At 39.5% G+C, this 18,876-nt stretch overlaps 1 protein-coding gene across 1 annotated transcript in view; it reads left to right on the forward strand.

Moving 5' to 3' along the window:
- SAMSN1 (SAM domain, SH3 domain and nuclear localization signals 1) overlaps positions 1-18,637 on the forward strand; it is a 33,080-nt gene extending 14,443 nt beyond the window's left edge. Inside the window, exons 2-8 of the mRNA XM_021532461.2 lie at positions 1,693-1,764; positions 2,343-2,498; positions 4,447-4,567; positions 5,967-6,118; positions 8,117-8,323; positions 9,821-9,971; positions 18,370-18,637. Of these exons, the coding sequence (XP_021388136.2) occupies positions 1,693-1,764; positions 2,343-2,498; positions 4,447-4,567; positions 5,967-6,118; positions 8,117-8,323; positions 9,821-9,971; positions 18,370-18,575 (1,065 nt within the window). The 3' untranslated portion in view covers positions 18,576-18,637. The remainder of the gene's footprint in view (positions 1-1,692; positions 1,765-2,342; positions 2,499-4,446; positions 4,568-5,966; positions 6,119-8,116; positions 8,324-9,820; positions 9,972-18,369) is intronic.
- Positions 18,638-18,876: the final 239 nt, after the last annotated feature.

Here is an 18,876-nt window from a genome sequence, read left to right on the forward strand (position 1 = left end):
TTCTCTGGAAGCTGGTCCATGCCAGCATTAAGCGTGCCTGCAGTGTGAAGGCAGGCAGAGGCACTGGCTCCCAAACCAGTCCTTTGCTCCTCCTCCTTTGTTGCCCAAAGGATGTTCTACCTCTGTTGCTTCTGGGGCTGCTTCATGACAATTCTTGCCTGGTGGAGAAGATTTGAACTCTGCAATAGGAAAGCTGGGAGGTCACAAGCCTTTTGAGTCTTGTGAAGTGCCTGGATTGACAGCAAAAGGAGGGAGCTGGAGATGCCAGGTGAAGAGTGCACAGTGGGTGCTTTAGAAATCTGGGGGAGATGAAAATGTGACTCATGTGGCTGGGGGTGGGGGAAGAAAGCAATGGAACAAGGAACTAGTTTGGCTGAAATCACATCTTTACAAAGTGGATATGGGCAAGGTAAAAGGATGAATAACTACAGGAAAAGCTGTAGCCCAGATACTCTGAAATCACTTATTAAATCAGACAGAATGTATTTATTTTGTGGTTTGCTATTTTAGTTCAGTGTTTTTTTCCTCCAGAGGGGATTTTGAATACTCAAAAATCAAATGAGATTTTATTGCCTCATGTATAATAGTGAACCCTGTTCAAGAGCTCTCATACTGCATTAAAGATTTTCATTTAGTATGGAAGAGGGAAGTACTTAAAAAACCTGAAGTCATTCTAGAGCTAGCTGTGAGTATTGGTGAAGACATAAAAGCAAGCTTTTAAAAACACTATAGAGTGGATAGATGTCCAAATTCTGGCTGTTTCTAGGGCCACACTTAAAGGGACTCCCAACTTGGCATCCATGCCAATTTTATGCATTTTGCCCCCGTGGGCAGCGCAGTGTCGGGCAGCTCTGCCTGGCATGTCTGACAGGTATTTCTGTATGACCCCACTCCTCCAAATCTGCTGTGCCACTTCCCTCCTTTCCATGCCATTTATCCACATGCAGAAAGAGTACAAACTAGGAGGAAGTCAGAGCAATCCATTCACCATCTCTTAATAAGCAGCTCAGGTGATGCAGCTTTGTCAAGTAAAGCTGTTGTATGGCAGAAAATTGTACCCATTTATGTTCAAATATTTGGATTTTTAATTGGGAAATTGAGAAGAAAAGCACAAGGCCTGCCTGATTATTCTGTTACTTACTCCCTCTGCAATGTGTGCATTTTGGATAAGATGTATTCATAATCCTCATTCATAATCCTGAGTCCTGGCTCATTCCTGATGATAAAGAACCATAAATTGTCTTCCCAGCCGAAAAAATACGTTGTATAAATTGCCACAATTTACACCACCAAAACCAAGTCTATTGCTTGTATCATATTTATGATGACACCTTTTTTTTTTTGAAACTCATAAATAAGTCTTTCTTACCTGCAAATAATGCATGTTTATTTACATACATAAATAATGTGAAATGGATGTAGAAGAACTCATAATCATATCCATTACCTAATTAGTATTTGAAGCAGTATTGTTTCTCTTATTTTTCTACTTCTGCCTGTACAGTCATAAGTTTTTTCCCCTACAGTCACCTCATATTTTGTTTCTAGCTGGATGCAGCAGTTCATGATCCACTGATATGGGAGGGATTTTTAACACCAACAGGTGGCTTGACAGTTTTTTTTTAAGTCTTAATAACACAACAAAGCAAAAGAGCACCAATGAGTCAAGGTTTGTCTTCTCTTCTTTTTCAGCGCACGAGCAGCTTTGGGAGCTTTGACCGTTTCAGGCATCACTCAATATCAAAGACAGATGATTCAGCTGAGGTCTGTAGGACACAAAGTTTGAATTTCTGCAGTTCACTTCCCATGACAGTTATGCAAAAACATTGGAAAGCTATTGTGAAAATTTTGCAGTGCTGAGAACTTGTGTACCTGCATCTGTTCAGATTGAGGCCTTGACAAAACAGCCAAGAGAATCACACCTAAACTAAAGTGCTAAACTTTGGCACTTTGATGTGAAAATAGAAACAATTAATAAAAAAAGTGCACTTCACATTGGTGCATGCCCAAAGTACCCAGCACTTTTCAAGTAACCCACATATGTGTCACTTTTGTTTTCAAGACCCCTGTGAAAATTCCCTCAATTCTTACTGATCTTAGGGACAACAAATAATGGGAAATAACATTACCTACCACAAAATATATTTTCTTTCTGTCATTTATACATAGAGTATTGTGCTGCAAACCTATTTAGGTACACAGTTTCCAAGGAAAATGCCCATGACTGAATATTGTCATGCTAACTGTGTTAGTGCCCTTAATATTTCCCCATAATTTCTGTTTCACCTTGCTGTGTTTTATTTTCGTGCTGAGTTATTGCTTACTTTTTGATTTCAAAACAGATATCTGAGCTGGAGACTATAAGTGACATTGGGGAAGCAGTACAAATCAAAGCAGCAAACAATGGAGGAAGTCTGAGTAAGAAAATGAGAGCCATTTCACTTACCATGAAGAAAAAGATGGGTAAAAAATACATCAAGGCACTCTCTGAGGAGATGGTAAATATGGCCTAAGAGCCTTGTGTTTGTTGGAAATACATGTGAAGTAAAAACATTACATGCATTTTTTCTGTTCATGTTTCAACTGCCCTCAGCTGTGACAAACCATAAAACCAGGGTAACAGCACATACTGAATTAAGCCAGCTTTTGGTATGTACCTGTTCTTTCATGTGCATTTTAGTGCACATGCAAATCACACAGTAAGGGCCCAAGAGAGTCATAAGACTTTTGCTTCATTTAATTTTGCTTTTTCATCAAGGACCATTAGTATGAGCAAGTGTGTATGAGCACAAAAACCATCCTCATGTGGACACAAGGGAGTATTGGTCAAACCCAATCATCAATCTGATGCTCAGTTTGTACAAAAAGCTTCATTAGAAGAATTTATTTCCCAATACAAGAATTATTTCTGAAGTCCACTTTGTAAAGATCAGCCAGCATCCTAAAGAATTCCAACTCAGACACCTTATCTCCTTTTACCTTATCTAATCTTAGTGAAACTATCTTTATTAAACATAAAAAACATAATCTTGCGCATACTGCGAACCCTGTTTTCTCAGTACTTTGTATCAGTAAATTCCAAAATTTAAAAGCATAAAGAAAAAAACTTGTCACACTTAACAATCCTAAAAAATCTAGCTAGTCTGCATCCTATCATCTCATGTGTCAATATCAAGTAAGTAAGGAAAATCAATGAGGAACGTCACAAGTAGAAAATAATTTTTCACAGGATACCTTTAAATACCTTTTGGAGGACCAAGACAAGGGCCTGTATTTCATTAATTTAGTTTTCTTTTATTTTTTTTTTCTAAAGTGCAATCAATGATCTTTATATTACATTTTTATATTTCCTTTCTGCACACTTAAAGCAACAATTCCCATGACAGAAATTCAATGGATTATCTGGTTGGACACACATGTAGCATGATCTTCCTTCCTGCAGGAGATGATGGCAATCAATACCAGCATGCTGATTAACCTGTTATGCTGCTGGCTGGTGTAACAAGCACAATTCTTGTTGAAAACCATTATAGTTCTTCATTTCAGTGCTCTGCCTGACATGTGCCTGTATGGATCTCTGCTTCACACATGCACTGTCATCTTTGCTTCATCACCTAACAAGTGAATAATTTTTCCCCAAATACAATGTGCTGAAGGAAGTTCCAGTTGCATCAGGATATCACATGCACTGGTAACATGATGAATTCTACTGAAAAATCCCTCCCTTTGAAAGATCTATTTCATTTATCAGTTACATTGTCTCTAACTTAACTGTGACTGAAATATGGATCTTATTGTTTTGAACAGGCTGTGATTCCTGAGGTGTGATTTACTGGGATAAACTCAAGGGGCCAATTTCATACACCATTAGACTTTGTGAGAGAAACATGTACTTGTTAATTCTGAACTGCCCTGGATTTCGAGGGCAGGGTGAATGCTGGGCAGTGTGCTGAGCACGGTGCTAGAACACACCAGTGCCCTACGTGTGTGCAAGCTGTCCCCAGCCTGCCACCAAGCAGCCACCATCTTCAGAAGTTCAGTGTAAAACACAGCTGTGTCAGCAGCTCTTCACCACCTGCTTTCAGAACTGAGCTTTATATTTCCTTCTCTGAGACAAGCAGGCAAAATCTTATCAGGCTGACCACAAATTTCCCATTGCAAGCTTAGCTCTGCCATGGCATGTTGTAATGTTCCTAGCTTAGCTGTTTGAGCAGAGGGGATGAAGTGAGTGGGGCAGAAACAAGAGGGAATTTCTCTAGGATCATAAAATACTAGGGGTGATTGTTGGGCATGGTTAGTACCAGGCTTCTAAAATACCTTCTCTCACAAAGGAGTTCTTAATAAAGTGCAACAATGAGCTGATCTCCATTGGTGCTTTAAAACAAACAAACAAAAAATCTCTAAAATACATTTCTTGGAGGCTAATATTTGATTTTTGTGTTAAAGAATGAAGAGGGAAAAGATGACGGTGATCCTGGTGGTGGAGCACAAACTGAGAAGGTCTCCCTAAAAACCAGTGACTCTTTGGAAAGTCTCTATAGTCTGAACAGTGGCCAGAGCTCATCTAGTAAGTACAAGACACCTATACTTCTCATTCAGTCACTGGATCAATATAGTTATTGCTTATGTCTGTGGAATCAGAGCTGGTGATCAAAAATGTGATGGTGTAGAGCTCTTCATTCTGGCAGACAAAAGTGTAATTTGGTTAAATGGGTAGCAGCTAGGGTAGATATACATCTATCCAGAAATAAGTGGCATGTATTTAAGAGTGGGAATACTAATTGAAGAAAAAAAATTATATGAATTATAAAGCATAGTGCTGGTATGTATGCCATACATTTTTTTGGGGGTTATCACTGCCTTAGTGCTGGTTTTGCAATCACTGGGTGCAGCCACACAAGCGTCCTCTCCTGGGGGACTGGCTGTGAGTTCATCCTCTGCCCTGGAGATGGGAGGCAGACAAAGTCTCTCTGATTTGGTGGGAGATGTGGGTCTGGCCTGGCAGCTTTGGGACATGATGCAGAGAGACACAGCCCACCTGAAATCCACTGAAAACCCTCCCCCATCAGGGTAGTTTTGGTTGGAGTGCAGAGGAGTCTCTGATGAGAAATGTGCCTCCATCTCTCTCTGTGTTGCCCTGCTGTGGGTATCTGCTGGGTGGCAGACCACAGCTATCCCTGGTTACATGTTGTGCCCCTTTGCAGGCACTGCCCAAGCCCTGAGTGCAGACTGGAGCTGCAGTCCAGACCATTTGCACTTAGAGTTAATCTGGCCCTCAGATGGAGCTGTGCACTTAAGCAATCACCTCAAACAGAACCATTTTTATGATCATTTTCTGTGACGTGATTTGTGAAAATCGTATATGGGAGTTTACTTCCAATACACTTGCTGCTCTTATCTAAAAACATATTTGGATGGGATATTGCAGAGCTTGCTCAAATTTGCTTGAATTACTCTGCTGATATTTTATTGCTCAACTTGGATAAAATGACAGGCAGAAATGTTGATAAGATTAAAATTTCCCTCTGCAATGCAGGTTCCTTTGATGTTTCAGCTAGCTCTGGAATGAAATAAAATAACTTTTACAGTACTTGTTTTCATTTCTCTGAATAAACAGGAGAAGTTCAGCAGAATTAATTCCCCAAATTGCACTTTCAGGGTGCATTTTATTAATCTGCAGAGGTAATACTTCAAAAAGCCTGTAAATAAAATGCATAGTCTATTACTATCATCACCAAAAAAACATTACTTTAGGGAAGATATTAATGAAAGATCTCCTACCCATTTTGTTCTGTCTCTTGTAGCATGATTTTTATTGAACGTAGTTATCCTGGAACGTGTCAAACCCGCACAGAATACGCTCTGTCCCTGACTCTGTGGTTTTGAACACTTTCCTTTGGGCTGCTGTGCAGAGTTGCATGTCTGGGCATTTGGTGCAGGGGTGTCTGAAGCTGCCTCTCTCCCAGGTGGGGTGACCAGCTGCTCGGATGGCACGAGCAACAGGGACAGCCTCCGCTTTGACGACGAGGTCCCCTACAGCGGCCCCTTCTGCGGCCGAGCCAAGGTCCACACCGACTTCACTCCCAGTCCTTACGACACCGACTCGCTGAAAATCAAGGTAAGGCAACCACCAGGATTCCTTCTCTCCCACGAGCAATGCCAGGGGGACCATTTTTTGCATGTAAATAATACACTTAATAATGAATTTTTAGCTGCTCAAGCATGTGGAGCCCTGTAAAAGCAAGGCTGATCTGTTTTGCAATGCTTCCATAAGGACTTAGTTCAGACAAGGCTGCAAAGCCAAGTACTGCTAAAGTCCTTTTAAGGCACAAATTCCAGGGATGAACCTCTTCATGGTATCTCCCTACCCACCCCAGCCTTCCTCTCCCACTTACATGGTCTGGAGTAAGGAAGAGTAAAGTCTCATGGGATGTGAAGTTGTCTCCCCAAGCTTTCCCAGTCACAACTAGGATATATCCAAAGCTCAGTGGCACCCATTACCTTTAATAAAACCAGTTTGCCTTTACATTAAAATTTTCTTTAAGCCTATGTTTGAGCTGTGAACATTTTTCAGCCCAGGCATGACAAGGAGTGTCTGGGCTGCATGAGTGAGGAAGAGCAACAAAGAGGGGCCCAGTTGAACATTACTTAAAAAACCCAGTCCTTCAGACTCTTTTCCTCTTCACATCTTCTTCATTTTGGCAAATCCTCTATCTCAGAGACTCCCTCTCCTCCTCTCTGAGAGCTGGTGCTCTGCTGGTACTTGTAGTCTTCAGCACTTGCCCTCCACTTCCACCCACCTAGGGCATTTCTTTGAATACAGTTTAGTATTTTTAACTATTTAACTGGTCATGAAATGGCATATATCTGCTGGCTCATAGAGGTTCCTTTTTTAGTCATTAGGGGGATGTATTTTGGAAGTATAAGTTAATACTTAGGGTTGAAATCTCCTATATTTATCACATAAAATTTCAGTACCCTGAATCTGAATTCAAAGTGCATCTGCAGCTTGGCTTGGAGCCACTGCCAAATCCTGACCTGCAACCACATCTAAAGCTCCCGAGCCTGCACGAGTTTGTAGAATAATGTGCTTATAGAGCTGTAAAGAAATGTTTGTTTAGTTTCCATTTCAAATGTGCTCACAGCTCTGAGCCCCATGTTCTAACTAAACCAGGTCACCAGCTCACAGTCAATTCTGCACCTGGGTTTGTACCAAAACTACAAGTGTGTGACCACTTCACTTGTTGTTCCTTGACCAAACCAGAAAAGATGGACCTCATGGAGCTGTGGACACATCCTAACAAACTGAGTTTGATTTCTAACTTTGTAACAGAATCCCAAATGAAGCAGGTATTTGTTGGATAACTCTTCAACATTTTTCTGTGATACATGCCAAGAAGAGAAGGCTCAGTTTGAGGTCCTTGGGAGATAACTGTGCAGGGTGCATGACTTTGTAAGAGCCTTTTTACTATGGGAGTTACACAGAATGACTGTTTTCCTGAGCCTTAGTTCCCACCGTGTGGCTCTGAACATCTTTACCAAAAAGCCCTCTTGAAATAGTTGTGTTGTCACTCTTTAAAGCACTCATATTTGTTAAGGGAGTTAAAAGTTCTTTATTATCTTTGAGAAATGCAGACACTGATTATTCCTGTAAAATGGGTAGGAGTCCACCTTTCATATAGATCAGCTATCTGTTTTTTAAGACCCTTGAGAGGTTAGATAATAAGATTATTTTGTAAATGCTATGACACATACTTTGAAAATAACCTTACAGTAATCCCTTGCTTTTTTTGACAAAACTGTGTCCACTGCCCATGACAAAATTAATTGCTGATGTAACCCTTGGTCCTTTTCAGGGACCAAGTGGAGCACAAAAGTAGTGAGAGGGGCTGCTTATGCTCACCTCTCCTTCACAAAGGTTTGGAGATAAGGACTATCTCCACTTTCTGAAATTCTTTTCCTGGGATTTTATAAAAGCAAAGGCACTAACTATATTTAGGTAATTAAAAAAAGTTACTTCACACTGACTAGTGCTGGTTTTGGTCCATAGAGGAAGAGCTACATATAACAAACCAGAGGTGTAAGCATTGGTGTGTTTTTTTTTTTATTGTTCTAGAAAGGAGACATCATAGATATCATCTGCAAAACTCCCATGGGCATATGGACAGGCATGCTGAACAACAAAGTAGGAAATTTCAAGTTCATTTACGTGGATGTTATTTTGGAAGAAGAAGCAGCACCCAGAAAGATAAACCCACACAGAGGAAGCAAAAGGACCAAGCCTAAAACATTGCAAGAGCTCCTGGAATGTGTCCACCTGCAGGTCAGCCAAGGCATTTCCCAGCTCTGTTTGAAACGTTCCCTTTCTGTGCGCTCGGGTTTGAATGTCATTTACAGGCAGGAGGAGAAAGGCAGGTTTCAGCAGTTTTGATGTCAGCAAAGCAAAGCAATCTCGTGTCTGTCTTTTATCTGATGTGAGTGATAGCAAGATGATTTTTTCCCTTTTCTTTTATATACCTTTTATATAACTTCTATGTAACCTCAGTATTCTTAGCATGCATAATTGTAATTCCTTAAGTCTAATAACTTAGCAGAGTCATGGTATTCTGTTAGGCCAGGGGACCAAACATCTTAAAGACCTCGCAGTAGGAGGCCAGAAAACCCTATGCTATTTTGGGAAACCAAGGTCTCTCTAGAACATATCCTGTAAACTAGAGATTTGGCCCATTCAGGGGGAATATCACACCATTCATCCAGGGCTCTCACAGGGGCATCCTTGTTAGATATGCTAGTTTGTAAGGTCTGTAAATTGTTTACACAATCAACGGTGTGTGTGCATTGTGGCACATTCCACCTTGGCAAAGTGGTGCACCAAGAAGGATCCTTTTTAAATACCAAGGTAAAAACCCCTTATCCCTTAACTATGTCTGGCTCCCAGTTTTTAAGACCAGGAAAGGCATCATGAGCAGCTTATAGAACTACATTTTACCTCATCATGTGGCTGGGTTAGGAAACTCCACTCAGAGAGGAGGCTGGTGACTTGTCAGGTCAGCCTGACTGCAGTTGTGTCCCTGAGTAGAGATCTGTGGCTGTGGACATTTCAGGGACTGGGCTGCAGTCTGACTCCAGACAAAACTGAGAATTTGTGGTTTTAATTTCTAGTGATCTTTAGGGAGCAATAGTATTTTTGCACTGTGCTCATGTTGCACCTCTCTCCCTCTCTGCAACCCTAGATCTTGACTGAGTGTCAAAGTGTAATGAGGTCATGATTTACAAGTAACATTTTTAATAAGGGTAATTGCTTTGCTGCTGATGCAAACACTCCTTTCCCTGGAGCACGCACAGAGTTTTGTACTGAGTCAACACACAGCTCAAGAAAGACCTTGTGTGACACAGCAGGGCCAAGGGCTCCCTCTGCTTCTCCCCTTGCTTGTATCGAGGGGCTCCTCCTGTGAAAAGGAAGAGCACTCCTTCCCTCAGAGACCCTCCTCTGCTCAGCGTGGAGACACTCATGGAGTGACCCACAAAAGTCCAAACACTCAGCAGATTAAATAATTTCTGACAGAGCTCTGCCCTGGTCCTGTGTGCTGCTGGGCTGTGCTAGGGAGTTCAGGCACAGATGCTGGCATGGCCAGGAGGACTCCCAGGCATCTCTGCCTCTGCTCCCTCTTGCTCTCCACCTCTACCAAAGTTAAGTCAATTGCACTGGAGAACAGAGCCCATTTCAACCTGGCCAAAAAGAAAAAGCGCAACTGTGCCTATTCCTCTACTAAACATAGTGCTTGTTTCCATGGGAGGATTTGCTTGTTTCCTTTTGTAGGAATATGCCTCAACCCTCCTGCTGAATGGCTATGAAACTCTAGAGGACTTGAAGGATCTACAGGAAAGCCACCTTATTGAATTAAATATTTCGAACCCAGAAGACAGGGCAAGATTTTTATCAGCAATTGAAAATCTCCAGGACTGTGACAGTAAGTGTTTAAGATTTGCCAAAAGTATGTTAAATATTATCTTAAGCAAAACTTAGGTCAAAAATCTCCAGTAAAGAATTTATTTTAATTTTTTAAACAACATTCTGCCGATAATTACAATTCTTTTCCTCCGTTGCTTCATTGCACACTTAAATCCTTATCCAAATTAGCTTTTTCTTTGTAGGAAAGTATTTTTTTTAAAAAATGAAAATATACACTAATATCTGATTTTCATTCTTCTCTCAAAATTAATCTAACTTGTGTTTCTGGTGAGCTTCCAAGAGTGAACATATGGGGTGTATATATGCACGTGTATTGGTCACCATTTTGTTTTCTACACTTGTTCCTTTTGTGGGGAGTGGAAAAGCTAGGATATGGAACAGGAAATCTCTTCTCATTATATTTTAATGATATTTCCAGTCTGACTTCGAATTGTAAATAATTTATGTCAATTTTGTAGAAACTACAGCTAAGCATCTACTTAATTAGACACTCAGACAAAACAGGAGTGGTTTCATCTTCATTAATATTTGTGCATACTCCCTTTATGCTGAACAGTCATGGCATCAAATATGCACTTCCAACTGAGAAACGTAGGAAAGAGAGAGATGGCTAAACAATGTCTCCCTGGGATAGCTTAATATCGATTTTTGTCAGGCATCCACTGACTATCTCCTCAGTATGTAGGCAGCTTTGCATTTTTTTTCTGAATGTTTGGGCTTTTTTTAAGAACCCTATTTGTACATTAAGTTGTTCCCGTTCTTATTCAGCTTCCAGTGAAAGGCTCTTACAAATATCTTGGAGTGCCATTCGAAAGGTTTTGTTTGCCCTCCAGGTTCAGAAGTTCTTTCTGGTCTATAGCTCTGTGAGATGACACTTTTGAAAAGAACTCTTGAAGGGCTGTCTATGTAGAAGCAACGATTGAAAGAGTGAATCTAGAAAAAAAAAAAAAGGTTACATTTTGCACAAGTTTTATTGCAGGGATCTGCTAGGAAGTAAACTGAAAATGTATATACTGTGCATAGTGTCTTTGTTGTGGGAACCAGCCTTGCTGTTCTTTCTGCATCTATTACTGTGAATGTTTTTCTACATTTAACACCAGAAAAATAGCAAAGAAAAATGCTAGATTGTATTTTTGCAGTTTTGCATCAGTGTGAAAGCCAAAATGAAACATAATGGTTTCTAACAGACCACACGAGTGTTGAACTTTTCTGTAGTGGTGAGAGTATGGTTTGCTATTTGGATTTGCTGGGTAACAGAAAGCAGAGCAAGCAGCTTTCGATACTGAATGTGTCTTAATACTTAATGTTCTACATGCACCTGTTCAAGAACCAAACCTAACAAAGTCCTTACATGTCCCATATTCTGAAAATTAATATATTCACCCTTATTATCCAAATTGAGTTCTTTCTATGTTGGCAGCATAGGACTAAGTCACTTCTCCAGGCAAAACAGTGTCCCTGATGTTATCTGCATGGTTTAATAGTTCAAATTCTTGTAACAGCTCTGGGAATAATAACATTAAATCTTATAAAGGGGTCCATGCTTCAGTGATGACACTGTAGTCTTATTTAAGAGATGAAATGAATATTTGTTTCACACGCACTTTAGATAGGTATAGCAAATCTTTCTAGTATTCAAATTCAATCAAATGATTTCCTCATAACTTATGAATGCTCACAGGGACCAGAACCACATCATCTTTTTTTGTCGTACCAGCAATAAGCATTCATTTAAGTCTAGTTAAATTTGGTAAGACTAGTGTATGTTTTAAGTAAGCCATGACTAAATTCTGTCCTAGTTTGATTCTTGAATCCTTGCTGCATCTGATTGCAAAGGGGTCAGAGTATTTGTCACATGATGGTGGGGACAGAACTGAACAACCTGTTCCAGAAAGGAGGATACTAAAGACCAAAATGGATAGAAGCTATCTGTTAAGTTGTTATAACAAAAGACAGGGCGTCAAGATGATCTTGGGGATAAGATCCGTGCGAGTCTGACGTTGTACAAATCATTTGACCTCTTTGTCGTTCTGTCAATCAGATTGGAAAATTGGGTTGAAAGAGCTGGGTGCTACTGTGAAAGTGAATTCTGCATCTGGACTGAACTCTCCTGGGTCAATATTTTTTTTTTTTTTTCCTAAATGGGCATGGCTCAGTCCAGCATAAATGATTTTTTAATTAAAATTGATTTTGTGCATTGCTTAGAAGTGAGCTGCATAATTACCCACAGCTACAACGTAATCTGTTTACAGGCCAAGATAATTCTAAATAGAATTTCAGCACTTTCCAGGTAAAATGTTCACTTTTTAAAAATAAGCTTTATGAAAAAGTAATCTAAGGCCATAGACTGTATTTACTGTTCTAGGACCATCCTTCTCACAGAGCTTGGAAGACTTCCATGTCTCTGCATTCCATTCGTGCTTCCATGAAGCACATGGTTGATTAATGGATGGAGAGGCAGGTATGGCCCAGACTTGAAATACAAGGGTTGCTGAGTTTTTGTGACACTGCTATTATTCAAAACAACCAAGTGTGCTGGAACATAACCTCATTTTACTAGACTCTCCTATAAATGTAGCAAAACAAGATTTTTTTTTTTTTTTTTTAATGTGAAATCTGATCTTGTGAGATGTCCAGAAGTTTTCACAAGGCTTTTAATTTCTTTGTCATTCCTTGGCTTTTTCTTGACATTTATTGTATGTTATGCTAAGTAATTTCTTCATGACACATACTCGTGGTGTATAATTCATCTCATAGAATAAGCATTTATTGAGTTTTCTAACCAAAAGACCTGCAGCAGTAGTTTCCACATTATATGCTACTTAAAGCCATGCAAAATATAGGATTTTTGGCAGTGACATTTTTTAAACTTACATTTGATTTAGACCTGAATGAATTTGAAAGGATAAATTTTACCCGTCTTATGCCACAAATTTAAAAAAAGTAAGGTTTATTTAGCAATTGCTGCCACACAGTGTTTTTAAAGCAGATTTTTTCTTTCTATTACTGCACTATCTTCTTTCTCCCTTCCCTGGGAGTCCTGGACCAAATTCATCATCTTCAAATACTTCATATAGAAAGGCTATCCTGGAATTGCAAGGATCTGTAAGCTCCTCATGACCTTCTCCCCTTCTCAGACATTTTTTTAGATTTTCCATAAGTTGGTCAGACCTATATATTTGGGGCAAAAGTCTTGGTTTCCTGAATTCATGGCTGTGAGGGGAAAAAAAAAAGCTTTTTCATAAAGTATTTCTTAATAGCTTTCCATTCTTCTCCCAGATGGCTTCTAGACAGGAGATGGATGTCTGTGCTTTTGTAGGATGCTATTTTTAAAGTGAAGCAGTTGCTGGATGGTTAATGAATAAAGTAATAAAAGAAGTTTGGAACTTCTTTTCTTGACCGCTTCCCAGGACACACGTTTTTGTCTGTGCAAAATAGGCTTGATTTCCTTCTCACATAGATGATTTAAATCAAGAGCTTCATCCCTGAAATCCACTGGGTTACACTAGTCCAAAGCTATTCTGAGCTAAAGAAAAATTAGACTTCATTGGATATGTGCATAGAGGTCATTTTATGGAAAAGCCCCAAAAAGGTGAATGTGTGCAATTTGGGGGATAATATTTTACACTTATCTCCCCAAATGCATTTCCTTAGCTTACTTTTCATATTTAAGTGCAGATCATACTTTAAATTCCACCATTAATATCAAATAAGGCTTACTCTTTATTTATTGTTCTTGGACAGTAAGATAGGAGGTAGATAAGGCACAACTTTCAGTTCTCAGACACATCCCTTACGTGAGAATCAGAGAACAAGAGTTCCATTTTACACTGGGCAGTGCTTTTCAACACATGGGATCATACAGAATCTTGTCAAGGTCAAATAGTGCTCAAAGCCAATTTCCCCTTCTGTACTTTGGTACAGCACATTGGCCTGAACATAATAATTCCAGATTTCCCAAGGAAGCTCATCCTTGCATGAGTATTAGTATTTTTCACCTTTTTTTTTTTTTTTTTCAGGCACATCTGTTTGCTTCCAGATTTTAAAGAAGCTTCTCATTTCTGTTTTCACCACAAGTTCTCACATCAGTTCAATAAATTTTTACTCCCACAGAAGCTGTGCCACTGCTTTCAGTGAATGCAATATTTTAAATTGCATATCAGTAAATATCCACAAAATATTTAGTCTTTTGAATGCCCAAACTATTGCACAAACCACTTCAGGTTTCTATGCATCTTTTCCAAGAATTACTGCCCTTTACTGCTTCAAAATGATATTTTCTGAGTTTGATGCATTGTGAGTTCTCCTCTCATTTTCATACTTAGATGGTCTAACTGGTACAAGGTGACACATGGCCTGTGTACAAATATAGAAGGTCTGGCTTCCTCCAAAACTCACTTTGTTCAGTGGGGCCCAGTGACAGGGCAAGGGCAATGGCCATAAACTAAAACACAAGAAGTTCCACATCAACATGAAGAACTTCTTTACACTGAGGAAGGCAGAGCACTGGAGCAGCTCCCTCTCTGCAGACACCCCAAACGCACCTGGACACATTCCTGTGTCACCTGCTCCAGGTGACCCTGCCTTGGCAGGGGGGTGACCTCTGGATAATCTCCAGAGGTCTGTTCCAAGTATTCTGTGATTCTGTGATTTTGAGCCTTTAGTTATTGAAAGGTGCTGCTCGGTACAGCACTGCTGCACCTGTGAGGAGGGGAAGTGAGTGACTCAGCCTAAAGCACAGTGCTCCTAGCCCAGCTGACAAAACTCACAAAGGAAAACTCTCAGAGACCACACTCATGAAGTTTGGTTTGCTCTTGGGTGTCCTTCTTTTTGCCCAAGACAAAATCCAAGCCTCCTGACACTCATCTGGTTTACACTGACATAACTGCACAGGAGTCAGAGTGACCTCTGTGCATTCTTGAGTTGAATTCCCTTAAACCCAAGCTTAAAGTGCTTCCCTAATCAGGACTTTAACCTCATTAGAAAGGGGAAAAGTGCTGGTGAAGGAAAAAAGAAATCTATCCTTGCACGTGTCGTGCACATCTAAGTCATTGAATAACAAAAACTAATTTTAAAGGTCTAAGTAGTAGTGAGGAAGATAAGGGATGCATCACACAGCTCTTACCAAGGCTAAAGGCCTCACATTTTTTTCAGAAGTCTGAATATAATCCTACTGTCTAAAAGAGTACTGGAATATATGTGTCAAAATGATGCATATCTTGGGCTCTTCTGGCCATATCATAGACAACAGTGACTGAGAGCCATTTATCTTATGTGAAACTGCTTTACTGTAGAAAAATGATAGGACTTCCATTTGTTGATAAGATAGTTATTTCTGATGATTCCGCAACATCTAACGGCAGTTTAATTTTATCATTTCCTGTTTTCTGTGCAGCATGGTTTTCTTCTGATGTCCAAAAGATTAAGACAGCAAACCTGCCTTTCCTAATGTAGAACTTGAGCGTGAACATGTTAGAGAAAGGACTTAAGTAGAATGGAATAGAAAAGATAAAAATTTTTAAAAAAAAGAGCAAAAGTTGCTTTGCGCTTCTTATAAAGCAACTTCTAAAATTGCATGCTGTGTATTTTTATAATACTCATGATCCTGTTCAAGTGGTTTAGTAGTTACTGCATAATATTTAAGACTGCTTTAAAGAGAAAAAAAGGCACCAAAGTTTGCTTTCAGTCTTTTCTTCATAAAAATGTTGGGGGAGAGGTGTTCTTCCAACTTTTTCTTCTTAGAATGAAAAATAGAATATATAAACATTTTTATTGTCTCAAACACCTGATAGTTTTAGGTTTGCAGTTTTTTCATGTAAGAAAATTCATCTAGTTTTACAGGAAGTTTTACATATATGAATGTCTTCTAAATAGAAATCTCTAATTTTCCTAATTTACCTAAATTCAGTAAAAAAAAAAAAAAGATATCTCAGTTCCGGGCTTGCCTGTGAATTTTTCCCTGAAACACACTAGGGAGACATTGATAAAAAAAATTAGGATCTGTTGTTCACATAGGAACTGCTCAGATTATACAGACAACCAGTTACAAGGCACTAATACAGTCACTGAGACTGCATTTTCCTTTTAATCCACTGGTCACTGGGTCTTCTTTCCATTGTAAAACAAACAGAGTGGATGGAGGCTCCTCTCTGACCTTGAAAATGTAAACAGGATTAGCACTTTTTAGGTCAGCGCTTGCCAGGGCACGGAGGATCTGGAGCAGCAGGAGGGGAGGAGGGGGAGGCAGCAGGGCAGGGGGGCTCCCAGTGCTGCAAAACCTTGGCTTTGCCCACGGGGATGGTGCTGGGGCAGCTGAGCACTCGCTGGGGACAAGGCTTTGCCGGGGCATCGCTGGTATTTGTGCTGAACTACTCCCAAGAGCGGCGGGGATACCTTCACCGGTGCCATGCCTTTGGAATTCCTTCCTGACTTCAATCAGAAATCAATTGGACCCTACATGATCAAATATTTTCCCTGCAAAGGGAGAGATAACATTTGACATGACAAACAGGGTTCTGTAAAGTGAGAAGGAGATCAAACTGTTACAGATATCAATTAAATCTGCTGCGACGTGTGCTCTTTCACGCAAGTGCAATTAACAACTAATTTATTTGGGAACAAGGTGGAGCTTTTATTCCTTGGAAAATATCTAAAGTAATTTTTTTTATTATTCTTTGAAATACATCTGGTTATGCCAATACCCTCAGACTTTATTGAAAAAATAACAAATTTAAACCTTTGGTTTCTTTAAAAAAATCAGCTTAGTTTTTCAATTTATTGTCAATTGGAAGTTAGAAGGTATTAGGCAGATTTAATCAGACCAAACAAATCTCCAAGACTTCCGTCAAGACCTCAAAATGCTTCTCAATAAATCAAAATGCTTTGTGAAATAAGCTTGTTGAAATCTCAGACAATGAAAAACATCTCTAAAGAAACTCTCCCGCTGTTCAATTTCAATGTAAAGTAGTGAAAAATTTCAGTCTTTCATTTCTAATTTAGTCTGTGTTATTCAATACAAAATAGAAAAAATAATTAAAATCTTTCCCATTTTACCACATCTTATAATTTCCAACAACTGAAATAAAAGTCAGTATGAATGTTCTTTGTGGAAATTTTAAAATTCTAGGAACTAAAATAGATTAAGATTTTGACACAGCATTAAATCCTTCATATTTTTGGACTTCCATTCTGCCCGAACTTGAATTGAGATAGTTTGAATATGATTAAAGATCCAGAACTGACGATTTAACCAAGGAGTAACAAATCAAGTGAAAGAAGGGAACTTCCTTTGCAAAAGCAAAAAGGTACCATTTTCCTGAAGGGCTGAAAATCTGGAACAAAGCTATCTCTTTCCTCTGAGATGGGCTCCCTATACTTTGTTCAGCCAAATACAGTTTGAAGTAAAACTACAACTACAGGTGGTTGGTAACAACAGAAGAAAAAAGCAGGAAACAGAAAGATTTATATTTTATAGCTTATTTTCTTAAGAAATTTACTTTGAGTAAACATGTGTTTCACAGATAGAGAACAGGAAGAGGAAATTTAAAACCAATACATACAGGAGTCATTATATACTTGTATGTCCTCTCTTGCTGAACTTTTCTTAAGAGGTCTGTTGATACTGCCATTGAGTTCCAGATTTTTGAATTTGAACAGATTAGTCATACAGCAGCTAAACAGCGGCAACTTATTTGCAAGACAATTTGCTTCTGCTTAGATTTGAAACAGTGTTCAAAAACCATACAGCAGAAATTAGGCATCTCAGCTTCCTCTGAGGTTTCTGTGTTTTGGAAAATAACCTTCTGGATGTCAAGCTAAGCTTGATGGAAGTTTCCATGAGCCACCCGCTGCTGCTGAAAAGCTCGGTGCTTTAGAAAAGCTGGTTACGGCGTCTTTGTGCCGAGCACTTCTGAAGGGCAGCGCATTCTCCTCCTGCAGAGAGCTCATCAGGTGGTGGGGGCTGCACTCAAAAGTGTGTCATAAACAAGGACAGTGGGCCCTGGGGTTAATTCAGTATCCCACTCTATGATGTACAAGTTTGGGAGGGGGAAAGGCTCCATCTCTGCTGTGGGCATGGTGACCACGCACTCTGCACAGCCTGAAGGACCTCAGCATAAAGGATCAAGCCAAAGCCCCCAGCATTCATCTCTGGGAAACACCCAGAAGGAAAAAGACCAACCTAATTGGCAACTCAGATGTTGTTGCACTCATGTAACCATACTTTTAATTCTCTGATGCTCAGGTTTCTGTTTCTGCTGGACAAAATATATTGATGTAGTCATGTGTAGATAACCAGTCTGTTTCCAAAGTTCTTCAAGATCAGTCATGTTGCTATCTCAGCTCTTTCCCAAGGTATTGTATTGACAATTCTTTTTTTCTTTTTCTGTTATTTCTAGTTGAAGAACAGCAGAAAATTGAGGGTGGTCAGGAGACACAGAACTTAAACCCTCACCAGAGTTCTGACAAATCACAGTTAAATGACTGTCCGAGAGATTCTGGCTGTTACATCTCATCGGAAAATTCAGATAATGGTAAAGAAGAAGCAGACCCAGAAGCCCTGTCTGACATGGTGCAGTCAATAACAATCAGTGAGTCAAACTGATTTGGTCCTGCTGCTTTTCTGCAGATTTTCAGAAAAGACAATCACATTTGGCAGTATGATGGCACAGAAGCAGAACACAAAATATTCTCAACACTGAAAATCTAATTTTTTCTGATTCATGATGCTCTAAGCTGTTTCATATGTGGGCACTTGATAGGTAAATGTTAGTTAATAATAAGAATTTCTCATGTTTTTCTTTTTAATGAATTCACAGGTATTTCCCTGAAAAGGTTTATACAGAAGTATTTATAAATATTTGTACAGCAAATGCATTTTCTATAATAGTAGAGAATTTTTTTAG

This window comes from Lonchura striata, chromosome 2 (genome assembly GCF_046129695.1).
Source record: "Lonchura striata isolate bLonStr1 chromosome 2, bLonStr1.mat, whole genome shotgun sequence".
In the NCBI taxonomy this organism is placed as follows: domain Eukaryota; kingdom Metazoa; phylum Chordata; class Aves; order Passeriformes; family Estrildidae; genus Lonchura; species Lonchura striata.